Raw genomic sequence first — 17,256 nt, forward strand, 5'->3', positions numbered from 1 at the left:
TACTTTTTACAGAGTAGCTAGAGCATGCTTTCAAAACCATCAATATACTCCTGACACCACCCCCTCTCCGAAGCCATCAGGGCATCCCATCTCCTGAGGGGTAAATCCCAAACCCCTTCATGTAGCACACCATGTTCCTCATGGCCTGCTCCCTGCTTACCTGGTGTTCTCCCCTCACACTGGCATTGCCCTCCAGCTAAGCTGGAATACTTCCAATTTTCCCAGGTGCAATGTTCTCTTACTGTGGTTGGCAGGGCATGCTGTTTCTTTCTCAGAGAATGTTGTTTTCCTCCCCTGCTTTGCCTGCAGAGCCCTTAGTCCTTCAAGTGCGAGTCTAGATGTGAATTCTACCAGGAATCCTTCCCTACACTCACAAGACCAGATGAGGGGCTCCCCTAAATGCCTCTGAGGCATCCACACTGATGGCACACTCCCCCTATGCTGTGGAGGCCCATATATGTGGCTCTAGCCTAGTGGACTCTATATGCCATGGCATCCTGGCTCCCTTTGATCTCCCCAGGTCATGGCACCTAGTGGAAGTTCAGTACATGTAAGAGGAGTGGTGTGTCCATGCACCACTTTCAGGATCCATCTGTATTCACAGGGCTTTGTCCTCTGCTGGGAGGCATTGGGATAGGGTCTATCCACCTGTCTGCTTGATGCCCTATGCCAGCCAAATACTAGTACACTCATGATACTGGACTGTGTTTTCTCTGCCCAGAATCACTTTTTTATTCCTCCCTGGTGACTGAATCTGAACTCTATGGAGACTTCAGGGCCTCTTCATCCCCCTACCAAAAGCCCTAGGTCAGAGTGAGTCTAAAACTGGGTGTCACTTTGGGAAAACAAGAAGGTAGGGAGAGAGAAACATATCTGGGTAGCAAATGCCTTCTCTGTGATATAGGGACTGGCTGAACACTTGACATGTATCAGTTGACCCTAACTGCCACACAATCCCATAAGGTAGTATATTATTAGTCACATTTTGCAGGTAAAGAAAAAGACTAAACTTCTTTTCTGAGGTCATCTAGTCAATAAGTGGTTTAGTTATTTGAACCCAACCTTAGCCTCACCACAAGCATCCTCAAGTCAAGATCAAAATGACCACTCTGAGAATCTTAGAGCAAATAAAAAGGGAAAGTCCCACTTTCATAATTTTCTTTGCTCTTCTCAGCAAAAGTACTGCATCTGCCTTCCATTTCTAGGGAAGGAGAAGGGAGAGCTTTATTTACTGTGTCCTTCCACCTGGAGAGGTGTCATCCATGAGAAAGGAAAGAAGAAGGTGGGAGGTGGGAGCAGACTCAGAGGCACCTACACTGAAGATCGGGACGCAATGGGGAGTGGTGTGTTGGGACTGGTGGGGGAAGCCAGGCCCTGCCACCCTCAGCCCCATCGCCTCTCCCCATCCCCCCTGATCTCCTTGAACAGGACAGTTTTTGCTGGGAGCTGGGCCTCCATTAGGAAGTCATCTGCATTCTCAGGTGGGAGGTGATCTCCAGCATTCACCTGCGTTCGTGTTCCCTCTCTGCAGTCCCCTGCGGTGGAAACATCACCTCTTCCAATGGCACTGTGTACTCCCCTGGCTTCCCCAGTCCATACTCCAGCTCCCAGGACTGCGTCTGGCTGATCACCGTGCCCATTGGTCATGGCATCCACCTCAACCTCAGCCTGCTGCAGACAGAGCCCTCGGGAGACTTCATCACCGTCTGGTAGGGCCAGCTGCCGTGTTGACAGCCAATAAGAAAAGGGCATTAGCTGGGCTCTGAGCTGGATTACCCATCTGTGTGGTCAGCACACCAAGCGCTGAATGGCTTTCCATGGCTGTCAGCCTCCCGGGTTTCAAATAAACACAGTGGAAGGACGGCTCATCTTCAGTTAGCCCTTAGGACTCCTTGAAGGGAGAGTAAGGGGAGGGCAGTGGTTCCCACCAGGAGTCCTACATGACAGTACCAACTGGTGTGTGAATGGGAGTGGGCGTAGACATGGAGACTTTCCCTCAGTATTTCCAGGATCTAAACAGAAATTCTAATTTACCTAAATAAGCTCCCCAGACTAATGGAAGAGCTTTGGGTGGAATTCTGTGAAGTCTCGTGCTGAGCCAGCACTGTCCAACAGAACTTTCTGCTACACATGGCTATTGAATGTGATTAGAGTAACTGAGGAGCTGATGTTTAAACTTTATTTAATCTTAATTAATTGAAAGATAAATAGCCATGCGTGGCCCAGTAGCTACCAAATTGAACAGCTCAGCTTTGATTTATATATTGTAGTTAGAATATTTCAATTTAATTTTAAAAATAGGAATATGAATTATTAGTTGCTAAGTGCAGTTTCCTAGACAGTTTTTTCCAAGCCACTTGATTTGGGAGCAAAGATATAATTCTAAAATTCCTTTTGGTTTGAAGGTCACTGCCATTCCAAGAATCAATATGGAATAGTGGGAAATTCTTTCCCAAATTCCCAGGGAAAGATAACTGTAACCAGAACTGCCCTGGATTAATTTCCAGCGTAATTTCCAGGCAGTGGCTAAGAGCAGATGGAAGGAGCTAGGTAAGTTTCCAGGGAAGAAATCCTTTGCTTAGAAAGGTGACATGGAGTCCTGCTAGGGGTGTCCTTGCTGGAGGGGGACAAGGAAATGGGGCAGCACAGATCGCAGCACGGGCCTCCTGCACATCTTCTGTACCCCTGTTCCAGTGCTGCCCGGGACTGAGAAATCCTGTGGTACGACCCACAGCCCTGCTCCATGGCTCCTGCTTCTTGGATGAGAGGTGTTTGGGACATTGGGAGAAGACAGTGTAGAGTACAATAAAAGTCACGGCTGCCTATTCCAGGTCTCTCTAAGGCCGCTGACGGCACAGATAGAGCAGGCAGTCATAGTGACTCGTGACATGCCAGGACCTTCTTTCCTCCTGCAGGGATGGGCCCCAGCAGACAGCTCCACAGCTTGGAGTTTTCACCAGGAACTTGGCCAAGAAAACAGTGCATAGCTCAACCAACCAGGTCCTGCTCAAGTTCCACCGTGATGCGGCCACGGGTGGGATCTTTGCCATAGCCTTCTCCGGTCAGTATGGAAGCCTGGCCTGGTGTGAAGGGCCTGGCTCCACCATTCCCAGTCATGTGACTTTGAATGACTGACATAGTTTCTTAGCCTCAGTGTCCACAAAGTTATAAGAAAGAAATGTGTTAGCCTGAGTGAAATCTCCTAGCACGGAACTCCATAAATGTAAGTTTTCTCCTCCTCCATACTATTAGGGCAGAGAGGGGAATCCAGGGCCTCCGGACTTCATAGGAGGTATTGTGCATAAATGAGGCTGAAAATGAAAGGTAGCAAATTTTAATAAAACTGTAAAAGAAAACGTTGAGAATTGGCTAAGTAAAAATTTAATATTTCTAGAAATCAAAAGAGCACCATAAATAAATAAGCAAATGATAAATTGGGAAAATGACATTTAACAGGCAAAAGTCAATCTTAAAGATACATAGGGTTCTTCAAACTTTTAAGAAAAAGCAGGGCAATGGACATGAATAGAGAGTTAAAGGAAATACGCAACTAATCTATTGATATATAAAAAATATTTAACTTGCCGAAACCGGTTTGACTCAGCAGAAGAGCATCAGTCTGCGGACTGAAATGTCCCAGGTTCAATTCCGGTCAAGGGCATATACGTTGGTTGCAGGCACATCCCCGGTAGGGGGTGTGCAAGAGGCAGCTGGTCGATGTTTCTCTCTCATCAACGTTTCCAGCTCTCTATCTCCCTTCCTCTCTGTAAAAAATCAATAAAATATATATTTTTTTAAAATATTTAACTTAACTAGTTTTCAAATACCAACTAAAAGAAAAGAAATGCTGTTTCTGTCTTTATCAAGTTGACAAATACTAAGATTGATGACTATTTCCCCAAATGGCCCTACATTTGGTGAGGTTACTGGTGCATCCTCAAAAGCTAACGCAGGGTCTGTCTGGCCAAGGGTGAGCCCTCAACAGAGGATCAGTAAATGAAAAGGAAGGAAGAAGAATGATGGCTCCCGTGTTGCAGACACTGATGCTCTGTTGACTATATCTGTTGGATTTGGTCTCCTAGAGAGAAAAATGGAAGCATGTATCAAATACAGTCATGGTCCTCCCTGGTTTATGTTAAATCCAGGTTAAACCTGCTTCGTTACCCCAAGAGTGTCTCTTGGTTTCAATACCCACACTTCATAAAGCTTATGTGGCTCTCAATACGACACTTTTCAGCAGACACGACTATAGAAAAAAATTAAAGTTAAATCCTCAGAACATAATATGATCTTTTTTTTAAAAATTGTACTGGGGGAAAAGTCTTAAGCTACATCCCACTTACAACTGGTAAAATGTCACAATCCCATGTGGACATTGGGATGTGCTTCCCAGATATTGGGGCTCTGAGAGCCATCGCCGCACATGTTCCCTGTGGTGCTGCGCCACCCAGCACTGCACTGGGTGCATTCCCCCAGTGTCTTTCATATGTTACCCTTTGTCCTGCTTAGGGCTTTACAATGTCTGAAGTCCAGAATGTTCCCATGATGCACTGAATGCTTATGGAGGATTTGCAAAATGTGTGTGTTGTGATGCATAGAATCACTGTTGTGTCATAACTGTATTAATCGTTGGGTGACCATGAAGTGATGTTTTAAGAATTTAACTTCTAGCCCCGGCCAGCATGGCTCAGTTGGTCGGGTGTCGTCTTGTGCATTGAAAGGTTGCTGGTTCAATTACCCATCAGGGCACATGCCCGTGTTGCAGGTGTAGTCCCATGCAGGAGGCAGAGAGGACATTTCGCTCTCACGCCAATGTTTTTCTCTCTTTCCCTCTCCCTTCCTCCCTCTCTAAAAATCAATAAGACCGTTGGACCTCAAAGGGAGGGTGGGGATAAAAGGGAGAGATCAACCATAGGACTTATGTGCACACATATGAGCCTAACCAGTGGTCGAGGACAATAGGAAGGAGGGGGCATGAGTGGGGGAGGTGCGGGATTGGAATGTGGGGCTGAGGACAAATATGTGATACCTTAATCAATAAAGAAATTTTTTAAACAATAATAAAATAAAATAAAAATAAGTAAAAATACTATTTAAAGAATTTAACTTCTAGCACAATGGCTTGTTGCATATATATATATATATATATATATATATATATATATATATATATATATTATGCATTATTTTTTCATTAGTTTTAAATACTTTTTTGAATTTGGAGTTTTGCGTTATAATTTTTTCTCATTAAAGTCATGGAAAATAGGCGCTTAGCACCCCTTTATGGAACATCTGATTTCCAGGAATGCATTATGGACATTTAATAGGAGCTGCCTGTACTTTATAAAGGTCATAAAATCACTCTTAGTTCAAAAAGATTTTAAAAAATTCATAAAAGATGCACATATAGAAGGATGTTTATCTCAGTTTTATTTTAAATGGCAAAATTTTACAAACCTAAATGGTTAACAATCGAGGATCTGTTAAATAAATTCTACTAGGCTGTATAATTAAATACTGTGCAATCATTTCAATCATGTTTTTTAAGAAATTTAATTACATGGGGAGTCCTTGAATTATACATGCACACAAAGATCAGCACAAAGTACATAACCATGATGCAAATTTTATAAGAGAAAAAGATTCATATCCACAGAGAATAAACACTCTGAGAACTTACAGGAAAGGATTAACGTGGTTATCTTTGTGAGGGCAATGGATGAATTTAATTTTCCTCCTACTGTTTGCACAGAAAATCTCATATTTTCTTTAATGACAGTATATTACATTGGTAATTTTTTTAAAAAAAATAATGCTATTTTTAAGAAATATATGAGTTGAAGTGACTTTGTAAATAATAATAACAGTAGTAGTGGCCACAACAGCTAACATTTGCATAGCACCTAACCCTGTGCCAGGTAATGCATGAAAAATGAGTTATGAGCACATAGTGAACTTTGCCTCACACACAATCCAGTCTCTGCCCAGAGGGATGGTTTCCAGTTAGAAAATCCATGAGGCCAGAAGTGTTTAGACACAGGTCAAGGTAAACAAGCTGATTTCAATGGTCACTCGCATAAACCACACACAGTAGTTAGATCTTGAGTAGTGGAAAGAATATAGGGTTTGGGAGCAGCCAGACTTGGATTCAAATCCTACCTATTCCGCTTACCTCCTGGGTAACCTTGGAGGAGGAACTGAGCCCTCTGAATCTCAGCTTGCTCAGTAGAGTAAGAACACCTCAAAGTGGGAACAGCTATTGTGGGAATTAAAGGTGACAGCGTGTGAAAGTGCCTGACATATGGCTGGTGCTCGGTAAATGTTTCTCCCCACTTCCCTCAGTGCTAGTGACTCACTATCTTCCTAGATTCTCTCTCCTTGATTATTAATCTTAACAGCAGATAAGCAAAACACTGCTCGGTTAATACCTGCTGTGTATGTGAATGAGGAGTGAGAAAGAAGCATTGTATGTCTACATGCCCCCAAAACGATGTTCTTACAGGGACTTGTCTGCTTTGTCTTTTCAGCTTATCCACTCACCAAATGCCCTCCTCCCACCATCCTCCCCAATGCTGAAGTCGTCACAGAGAATGAAGAATTCAACATAGGTACCACCTCCCACACCATTGAGGAGGGGCAGGTAGAGGAGGGGGCTGGCCAGCGGGACTCACCTCTCCTCCTATCCTTGGAGAGAAACAGTAGGCCCAGTGCAGGAGGGTTGGTATTCCTTCAACTGAGTTTGCACCAAATATTCTCACTCTTGCTTTTAGCCACAACTGGGCAGAGTAGCTAGGAAAGCTGTTTTTTGCTGTTATTTAAGTCAGTATGTTTTTGGAAAATAAATCCATGCAAATGCTATAAAAAAAAGTTCTTGGGATGTTGAAACATTCTTAGGCTCAGCAAGGCTGGTCTGTGAGAGGGGAGCAGCAGTTGTCTGGGTCATTTGATTGGAGCTCAGCTAGTTATTTGAGCCTGAACAGAGCACAACTCACCACTGATAGTCTGCCTGGAAGGGGGTTTGAGGTACTAAGCAGTGCCTATCTGCTCTGACCTCTCTGGGGAAGCCTCATGTTACTCTCTCTTTGGCCAGGTGACATCGTACGCTACAGGTGCCTCCCTGGCTTTACCTTGGTGGGGAATGAGATTCTGACCTGCAAACTTGGAACTTACCTGCAGTTTGAAGGCCCACCCCCAATATGTGAAGGTAACTGCACTGAGCCATGCCCTTATGGGTCTGCAGTTCCTCCAGAACACAGCCCTGGTGTTACTCCTCTCTGAGGCCACATAGTGTTTGTTTGGATGAGTGAATGAATGAGTGATTGTTCTAGGTATTTTCTCTACCCTGCTCCTAGGTCCAGGACCAGGAATTGGCCATATGGCCACGTTTACTTCTGTCTTCTTTTTATCTAACTGGTATTCACTGGAAATGCCACAGTGATCAGTGGAAGGAGGAAGTTCTTGGGCAGGGAAGTGTTCACATGCCAACTTTGCCCTCCTGGAGTGAAGAGATGCTCGAGGTTCTGTGCTGAATGAGGCAAATGAGAGACCATAGTTGTCTTCGCTCCAGCGTGAGGCCTTGGCAAGAATCAGTTGGCCGAAACCGGTTTGGCTCAGTGGATAGACCGTCGGCCTGCAGACTGAAAGGTCCCAGGTTCGATTCCCGTCAAGGGCATGTACCTTGGTTGCAGGCACATCCCCAGTGGTGGGGGGTGTAGGAGGCAGCTGACAGATGTTTTTCTCTCGTCGTTATTTCTAATTCTCTATCCCTCTCCCTTCTTCTCTGTAAAAAGTCAATAAAATATGTGTGTTTTTTTTAAAAAGACTCAGCTGTATAATGATGGGTGCTGGGGTCTTGTTTGAATGTGCTCAGGTACTGGCTCTCCAATGGTTGTCTTTTGTACCAGGGAAAAGCACACGTGTTGATCTCATTCCTCCTCCATCTCATGTACCTGGTATTTCTGTCTCTCTCCAAGTGCACTGCCCAACGAATGAGCTTCTGACAGACTCCACAGGTGTGATCCTGAGCCAGAGCTACCCTGGAAGCTACCCTCAGTTCCAGACCTGCTCTTGGCTGGTGAGAGTGGAGCCCGAATATAACATCTCTGTCACCGTGGAGTACTTTCTCAGTGAGAAGCAGTATGATGAGTTTGAGATCTTTGATGGTAAGTCAAACACTTCATCCTGCCCCACTGCAGATGGCACAGCTTGCTTTGGAACCCTGGATGTGTTTGCTGCACCCTCCCAATTAGAGCTTTCCAGAGGCCCCACATAATGTCTTCTCTACCACAGAAACCCCAATACTTTGGAAGCTGATGAGTTGTGTGGCCCAAGCAGCTGGGCTGCTTATACTACAGCCTGGACCTGCTGCTGAACTCTTTCTCAATCTAGCCCTCAATCAAAGATAGCATCTTGAATGCCAACCAATACCATAGCAGTACCACCCAGGGAAGAATATGCTACCTGCAAACACCCAAAGGAGTCTACCGAACATCTTGCTTCTTTCTTGGTGGTGGGAGGAAAGGGTGCAATAACTTGCTTTTTAATCTGGAGTAAATGTCTCAACATACTCCCTTCCCCTGGACCCTAAAAATTTCACCTGAGACTTGGTAGGATTTATCGCTTACCCTCTAGCATATGTGTCTTGCAAAGACAGCTGCACTAATTGTCCCTTCTGGCTCATCAGATCCATTTAATCCAATGTCATCAATATAGAGCACCAGTGTGTTCTATTCTGCAGGATGTCCAGATGGTCCACATCTCTTCATGCTGTATTATGCCAGAGAGCAGGAGAATTAACATAACTCTGAGGCAGGACCATGAGTGTACACTCCTGTCTGTTGCACATGAATGCAAATTGCCTATGATCCTTCTTCCTGATGGGTGTGAAAAGGAATGCATTGCTACATCAATAACTACATTTCATGTAACCAAGGCGATGTTAATCTGCTCTAATGAAGAGGAGACTACATCTGGCATTGCTACTGCAACGGAGGCTCCTACTTGGTTAGATTTGTACCAAGAGATGGACCTGGGCCATTTGTTACCACCACCACCCTCATACTCCCCTCCTCTAACAGAGGAGCCGTGGTGGTGCTTTGAGGCCCCAGATATTGTGTATCCAAAAATCTTCGAACTATCTTGACTTTCTCTTTTCTCTAATATTTAGTTATATGAGTAAATAGTGGTAAGTCTTTTGGGAGGAAGAACTGAGAAAATCACTACTATATACAACTGAGGTTGTTTAGGATCCTTTTTACGAGCACCCAACCTCTTCTTCAGCCGGAGTGTTCTGTAGCAAGAAATAAAACCTGGCACAAGTCGCCAAATTGGGAGATTGTAACTCTCCACGGGGATTAGCTTTCCTCGCCCTTTCGACCATATATTCATGATCTGTTTTGTTCATATATTCACTTACATTGGCCACCCATCCATCTGCCATGTTCCAAGAGCCACCTCCATAAATACTGCAAGCCAGGCCCTCCAACTGCCATCCCAGCCCTTGCTGTCCTTTTGGCAATTATGCCAACCTTGCTTCTTCTGACTATTAAATGCTTCCACCTGGCCTCTATACTCTAGAATCTTGTCATCCCCATCAATACTGGGAAGCCAGGTTCTGTGACAGCATCTTCTCCCATCAGTTGTGGCTGACAGAGGACAGTCCTTACTCGGGTTGTCGATGATGCTGGTACTCACCCTCACCAGGGCGTTCCTTGCGGCTTTAGGACTTGGCACAGTCCTCCTGAGAACATGGACAGCTGGTGGGTGTTCTGGTCCTACATAGTAGACCTCTCCTGGCATGCCATTCTCTGAGCTGTTTGACCTCTTCCTTCATGGGTGGTCCCTGTAGTTCTAATGGCTCTGTTTTGTTTAGTGTGGCCCATTACTTTCACCAAGCTTCCTAGAGCTGTCTCGCAACATGTTAGAACCACACTCAGGCTCCTTCCAGGGTGATAAATTCAGGGCGTGGGAATCTCCAGCTTTATATTCTGCCTCCTGGAGCCAGACCCTCAGGATGCACTCCCAGGCATAGGGAGGAAAAAGGAAGAGGGAGGCCTTTCCGGGAGAGTCTGGGAAAAGAAGGTGAGGAACTATGTCATTTGTGACATTGAGATCTGATGTTTCCTCTAGGTGTACTGTTATACATTCATCCATAAGCATTTTTTTTCTGTATGGGAGGCACCAAGCTATTTTTAGTATGCACAGAGAAGTGGGGTGGCACGGTGGAAGGAGTTCCTAGGTGAAAACCAGCTCTTCCATGACCCAGCGGCTTGACCTTGGGCAGGTTCCAGGATGGCAAATAGTTTTATCTGAACTGCCAACTGCTGTGGATTGGCAGTGGCTCCCTGGAGGAAGGGCTCAGGAGGAAGGGTACCTAGAGCAATACCTGGATGCAGAGAGAGCAGTGGAAGAACAAATGAGTTGCTGACTCCGACCAAGTTACCCAGCTGCTCCGAGCCTTCATGCCTTCACCTGAGGAGGGACAAGTAGGAAGTAGTTATGTGAAAGGGATCAACTCTAGTATCTTTGATGGCTGTCAGTCTGTGATCCGTGTCCTGTGCTCTCACCCAGGTCCTTCAGGACAGAGTCCTCTGCTGAAAGCTCTCAGTGGGAATTACTCAGCTCCCCTGGTTGTCACCAGCACAAGTAACTCTGTGTACCTGCGCTGGTCGTCTGACCACGCCTACAACCGGAAGGGCTTCAAGATTCGCTACTCAGGTGAGTGAAACATAAGAACTCGCTAGAAGGGCTGAAGGCCATGAGCCCTTAAGTTTCTCGCCCCAAACACCCAAATAAGCCATGGGTCGTGTCTTCAGCAATGACAGAGCTCCCCCATGGGACTAGGCCACCTTCTCCTCTAAGTCTCGCTGACCTGTAGCTGCACAAGTGCCCTGACATTTGCCCACCTCCTCTTTTCTGCTCCTTTCCCTTCTCATCAGCTGGTACTGCCAGCCTGTGACTTTGGAGAAGCTTATTCCATGTTTGTGATCTAATAATGCCAACAGGTGATCCCATCCCTACCCCTGTTGAGATGTTAATAAAATTTCTTTAAAACTGGAAAACCCTAAGACATGGGTCTCCAACTGGCAAATGTTAGGCAGGCGGCCCAGAGCTGGGCTGTATTTTCAGTCCAGGGGCCTCTTTCTGCTCTGTAAGCCACGTCTTCTAGGCAGAGGCAGAGCAAAGGCCATGCAGTCAGGCCTCAGAGAAACATCCCTGAGATATAAGGAGACGGAGAACATTGAATCTGTCTGAACTCCATGGTGGGGATCACTGTCTGCCGTTGAGAAGAAACCTGATAAGCTCTTTGCTGCCCATCCTGGAGGGGAGTGGGTCCAGCGAGCTGAGTTCTGTAGACTTGGAGGCAGAGACGAATTACTTGAGACCTGGGAGTTCCACCAGGTACCAGGTCCTCTCTGCACGCTTCTCCTGGCTGCATGTGGCCTGTATCCCAAATACATGTTGGACAAATTCTAAAAGGATATTGGTTAGAAAGGCTGTCAAATTACAGCCCGCCTGAGTTACCACTTGTCTTAGTCCATCTCTTCTCATGGACTACCTACTTAGAAGTCAAGCCCAAACTTAGTGGGCCACTGGCAGTCTTAAAGGACCCTGGCCTATGGCCTCAGGGACCAAAACAGACGAAGCCTGGGGGAGCTGGGAGGGGAAAGGTCTTGACTGAGTCCATCTCCTTTGCAAAGTTGACCCTAACTTCCTTCGCCATATATGTATAATAAGAGGGTGGCCCCAGAACACTTAACTGTCACTAACCAGCTGAATGACTGTTCGACACATCACTTAACCTCTCCAGGCCTCAGTTTCCTCAGGACACAAAGAAACCTGAAGGCCCCCCTCAGGAAGGTTCAGGCTGAGTTCCTAGCAGCTGCTCAGTAGCAGTTCATTATGCTGGTTGCTAAACTTAAGAACTGAAAGCCATTAAGGAGCCGCCCTTTCCATGATGTCTTTAAAGACTAACCACATGTTTAGGGGTAATGAGTCAGTTGTAATTACAATACATACGCCAAGTACAAAATGAATTAATCACACGGTGAAGCAATTAGCACTTAATTAAAATACAGTAGACTTGTGTAATTTGCAAATGCCTCTGTCGCTGTGATTAAGTCTATTGTATAACGGAGAGCCTCGTTCTTGACTGAGGTAGACACGTAAATATGATATACACAGGACATACGCAGCAGAGCGGGGGAGGGAAGCACATCTGGCTTGGAAGGAGGGCATTTAAAACACATTCACCGGCAGAAGGACATGAGGACCTCACCATGGGAGCACATAGTAAGGGCCTGGCACCCTCATTCCTCCTGAGCACATGTCCCCCTGGGAGACCCAGCCAGGGACTCTCAGAGCAACAAGGGGCCCTTCTCTGAGGACCCCTCGGCAGGGTCTTTGCAGCTGGGATTTTTGTCTGTTTCTCACTTGTTGTGTTCCCAGCACTTAGAACAGCACCAGACACGTAATGGACACTCCAGACCCATTTGTTGACTTAGTGAATGAAATAACTTAGAGCCATACATTGAGGGGATCGGGACTGTGGGTTCTATGTATTGACTGCCCCAGCCCCCTCTTCCTCATCCTCCAGGACAGAACAAAGGAGGAGGACCAGTTATTGAGCGCTGAGCACCCTGGGCTGGGCTGGGGGCTTTTATAAACAATCCTATTTAAATGCCCAAAAACTTATGAGTAAACATGACCCATCCCATAGACAGGGGAGGAGACGAGATGAATGAGCTTCAGGGGCGTCTCTCCATGTCAGACTGGACTGACTGCATTGGTTCTGTTTCTGTGTCTCTGGGAGTTGATGGGATTCGAGAGCCTGAACTTGGCTGCATAGCTAAGGCTGAGCAGGGGACCCAGTGCTTCATGTTTCCTTTCCTTTCCTTTCCTTCTCCTTTTACTAAACTGATTGGCCATTTCAGTATCAGCCACTCAGACCTTCCTAGAGAGCGGTGGACTTGGCCATGGGAAGACAGGGAAGTGGGGGAAGAAGGGGGACAGGCGAGTAGGAAGGAGCATGTCTGTCTGTCTGCCCTCCTGCGCGTGGTCCCCTGACCTCCTCCTCTTGTCCAGCGCCCTACTGCAGCCTGCCCAGGGCTCCACTCCACGGCTTCCTCCTGGGCCAGACCAGCACCCAGCCCGGAGGCTCCGTCCACTTCGGCTGCAATGCCGGCTACCGCTTGGTGGGACACAGCATGGCCATTTGTACCAGGCATCCCCAGGGATACTACCTGTGGAGTGAGGCCATTCCTCTCTGTCAAGGTGAGAAGCAGGTGGGAAGGGGTAACAGGGAGCTCTGATCCCACTCACATCTTGGGTTTGTCCCGGGTCCAGTCACATCCAAATGTAGGCTTCCTCATTGGTAATTAATTCATTCTCTCAGGAACTGTAGACTGAAGATCCACAATACCTTTAGCCCTGGGGATATCCATATGCATAAAGCACAGTCTCAGTGTCTTCAGAGCAAGAGGGAGATGGGGATGGGTATCAGCCACATAGAGGCAAAGTGACAGAGGAAGGAAGGGCTGTGTCAGGAGTGGAAGCCTCGTAGAAGAGCCAGAGGTGAGAAGGGACCCACGTCCCCCTGGACAGCTAGGAAGGCCTCCAGAAGAAGCACCTTGGGCTCAGGCTGAGAGAGCAAGCAGGTTGGGACCAGAACTGAGAGAAACAAGACATGGGGACCAGTTGGAGAGGAGAGCGGGGAGGAAAACGGGGTGGAACAGTGTCCATCACCATTCTCAGCTACCAGCCATCAGGCCTGTGACGTGCACCTGGCAGTTTGCATGTGTTGCCTTTGATAATTTATGGGATTATTTTTCCTTAAAGTATTAGGTCTAGTAATAATTAATGTCGTTTTCTAATACTTTTTTAAATCGAATTTATTTAAACAATACAACAAAATTTAATCAACAATATAGTTGCCGTTGTTTTCTACTACTTGTGCCCAACGCTCAGGAAGCATTTTAATCCCTCTGTTGTAAAATTCTTGTGATTTTGATGCAAAAAATTCGGTCAATGCATTTTTGAGGCATTCTTCATTATTAAATTTTTTTCCAAGAAGAAAGTTTTGCAAAGAACGAAACAAATGGTAATCGGAAGGGGCAATATCAGGAGAATATGCAGGTTGAGGGAGAACTTCCCATTCCAACTGGTGCAGTTTTTCAGCAGTGATTCTTGCAGTATGCGGTCGTGCGTTATCGTGGTGAAGAATTACGCCCTTCCGATTAATCAGCGCGGGTTCTTTTTCTCTTAAAGCTTGGGCTAACCTTTCCAATTGGGCACTATACACTGCACTTGTAATGGTTTGGTTAGATGGTAAAAGTTCATAATGAAGAATTCCTTTAAAATTCCACCAAACACACAACATCACTTTTTTCGCATGCAAGTCAGGTTTTGGCGTAGGCTGCGGAGCCTCATTTTTGTCCAACCATTGAGGCCGCCTTTTCAAATTAACATACAGTACCCATTCTTCATCTCCGGTAACAATTTGCTCTAAAAACGGCAAACGGTTTTGACGAGAGAGGAACGAACTGCAAATTGTGACTCTTTGATTATGGTTGTTGTCGGTCAACTCATGAGGAACCCATTTTCCAAACTTTTGGACTTTGCCAAGTGCACGCAATTGATTGGAAATTGTTTTTTGTGAACAATTTAAAGTTGTTGCAAGCTCTTGTTGGGTAATTTGAGGATTTTGCACCAAAAGAGCTTGAAGAGCTTCTTGATCAAAATTGGACACACGGCCTCGACCACTCTTGTCATCTAACGAAAAATTTCCCTCGCGAAATTTCTCAAACCAACGCTGGCATTTTCTGGCGCTAACTGCATCTTGACCAAGAGCACTACAGATGTTTTTTGCAGCCTCACTTGCTTTTCTTCCTAATTGGAACTCGTAAAGCATGCAGTGCCGAATATGCTCTTCATCTGCCATCTTCTTAGCCCTAGTTCTGCAACAAAAACCAAACCAAACACAAACTTTTTCAAGCAAAACTTGTTAATTGCACTTCACACGTTCTGTAGATACCACGTGTTTGAAGGTTATGTCAATACAAGTCAACGCCAAGCAAGATTTTAAATGAATGTTTAAAAACGACATTAATTATTACTAGACCCGATAATATACATTCAGACTAGTAATCTGAAAAAAAGAAACCAAAAACCCATCTGTAGATAATACCAAAGAAAAAAGTGAAAATGACCTATAATCCCATCAATTGAAATCACCACTGTAAACATGTAACACATTTCTTTTAGTCTTTTATACATTCTTTACAGAAATGGCACCATCAATATCTAAAACTGTCGATATTAACATCTATCATATATTCAAATACATTCCCTCATCATTATTCTCAGTGGTTGCATAGCATTGTGGGAGAACTGACATTCAAGTCTTTTACTGATGGCCATTTGAATTTTTATTTTTATTTTTTTGCTCCTGTAAGTGCTGCTATTAAAATTGTTATAATTCCATTGTTGTGAACATTCACATTTATTTCTTCAAATGAAATCCCAAAAATGAGATTGTTGAATCATAACCTATGCGAAATCTACAGCTGTTGATACTTATTGCCCCCCTGAAAGTTGTCTTTTCTTCTACGTTCTCATCATTATGTACCACATTAAAAACAGAAAAGACCCTTGCCGGTGATCGAGGCAAACACAGGAAATCACGGTGATGCTTTATGTTCTTGTTCTCTGGTCCCCAGCGTGGTCTCACGCTGTTTAATGATATCTCATCTCTGACCCTCACCGCCTTCTGCCTGGGCCTGGGCCTCCTCAAAGACCAGAAACAATGCATCATTAGTATTCTGTTTATTAGTATTCTATTTAAGCAAAGGTCACGGGGAATTGACTGTCCACAAGTGGCAAATGGAACTTGGCTTTGATCTTCCCGTTTCTAACTGTATTGGACACATCTTTTTCCCTCACAGCTTTTATTGAAGCTGGCCATTGTCTCTCATGTCTTTTATCTTTTGTCACCTCCCCGAATTAAGTCCCTATAGGCTATGTCCACCCACCCTCATACTGCTCTGTGCTTCTTCCCATCCCTACCCAAGCTTCCCTTTGCCACCCTCCCTCCCAGCCATTCCCTCTGTGCTCTCCTGATTCCTGGCACCGTGGCCAACAAGCATCCACCCTCGGTCCCATCCCAGAAGGCTCTCTGCACTTCCTCCCTCCACAGAGACCATGGCTTTCCTCTGAGAACAGGGATGCTGTGTCCCTCTCCAGAGGTGCGTGTCAGTCATCCGCATCCCACATAGCCCAGGGCATTCTTCCAGTTCGCCATTGCTGCTTCCAAACCAGGAGTTCTCCACCAGCAACTAATTCCATTTAGAGTCAATATTTCCTAATGCTTTCTCTCTCCTGTCCCAGCCCATTCTCTCACGACATATTCTCTCCTTTAGGGATATCATTCCACCACAAGTTCCACATTCAGTCCCCTCCTCTCTGACCAACAGGAAGTGTCCCACTTATCTGGGTCTTGGGGGACCCCGTTTTGACATGGAGATCAGGAAACAGGCATTTAGTCGCTTAAGGAGGAAGTTACCTTTTGTCTTCTTGGTTATCCACAGGAGAAAGGCAGGCCAGGGGCAGAGGGAAGTAGCTGCTGCCCACTGCCTTCACTCGCTGCCTCCAGATTGACTCCCCATGCAAAAAGGCAGTGGGAATCTAAATCTTTCTTCCTGAATGGTTCAAGGAAGCAAAGCAGTCAGTTGAAATGATATGACAATTTCGCTAACCTGATACCATTGAAGGAGCTCAGCTTGCTAGTTAGGCATTGAAAGATCATATTCAAATGCTCCCTTACTTCCTCATTTCTTCCATTCCTGATCCTCCTCTTTTGTCTAATCTTTGTCCACATCAAATCTTTGAATAATTCCTGTCTTGGAATCTTAACCCCACTCCCTCTGGTCAGTCCATCCTTCTCCATATGATTACTATAATGGAGTCCTTGCCTTATTCCTCTTCTTGGTCCTAGAAGTTCTGGTAGCATCAGCATCATTGTTAGCCAGTGTGAATGGGATTTTCTTCTTCTCGGGCTCCTTCCCACTCTGAGGGAAGGTGTCTCAGCTCTAGACTCATTGCAGAAGTAGGGGTGGATGAGGGACAGTGGTGGGCACCCTGGTTAGTATCACATCGGTAAGAGCTCCTGAACTGTCAAGGGGCAAGCAGGGCTTGTAACTATTCATTTCTTTCAAAGACCACACAGGCTTCTTTTACCTAAGTATGCATGTTTCTCCAGTA

At 45.6% G+C, this 17,256-nt stretch overlaps 1 protein-coding gene across 9 annotated transcripts in view; it reads left to right on the plus strand.

The window, feature by feature from the left end:
• Positions 1–17,256, plus strand: part of CSMD2 (CUB and Sushi multiple domains 2) — a 541,275-nt gene that overhangs the window by 467,819 nt on the left and 56,200 nt on the right. For 8 of the 9 annotated variants that reach the window (XM_084873018.1, XM_084873017.1, XM_084873019.1 and 5 more), the window contains 7 exons: positions 1,532–1,709; positions 2,916–3,061; positions 6,528–6,608; positions 7,091–7,204; positions 7,974–8,162; positions 10,570–10,716; positions 13,084–13,272. In XM_084873018.1, coding sequence (XP_084729144.1) covers positions 1,532–1,709; positions 2,916–3,061; positions 6,528–6,608; positions 7,091–7,204; positions 7,974–8,162; positions 10,570–10,716; positions 13,084–13,272 — 1,044 coding nt within the window. The remainder of the gene's footprint in view (positions 1–1,531; positions 1,710–2,915; positions 3,062–6,527; positions 6,609–7,090; positions 7,205–7,973; positions 8,163–10,569; positions 10,717–13,083; positions 13,273–17,256) is intronic. The other variant, XM_084873020.1, reaches the window with a different exon arrangement.

The sequence above is a fragment of the Pipistrellus hanaki genome (assembly GCF_964339955.1).
Source record: "Pipistrellus hanaki genome assembly, chromosome: 2".
In the NCBI taxonomy this organism is placed as follows: Eukaryota; Metazoa; Chordata; class Mammalia; order Chiroptera; family Vespertilionidae; genus Pipistrellus; species Pipistrellus hanaki.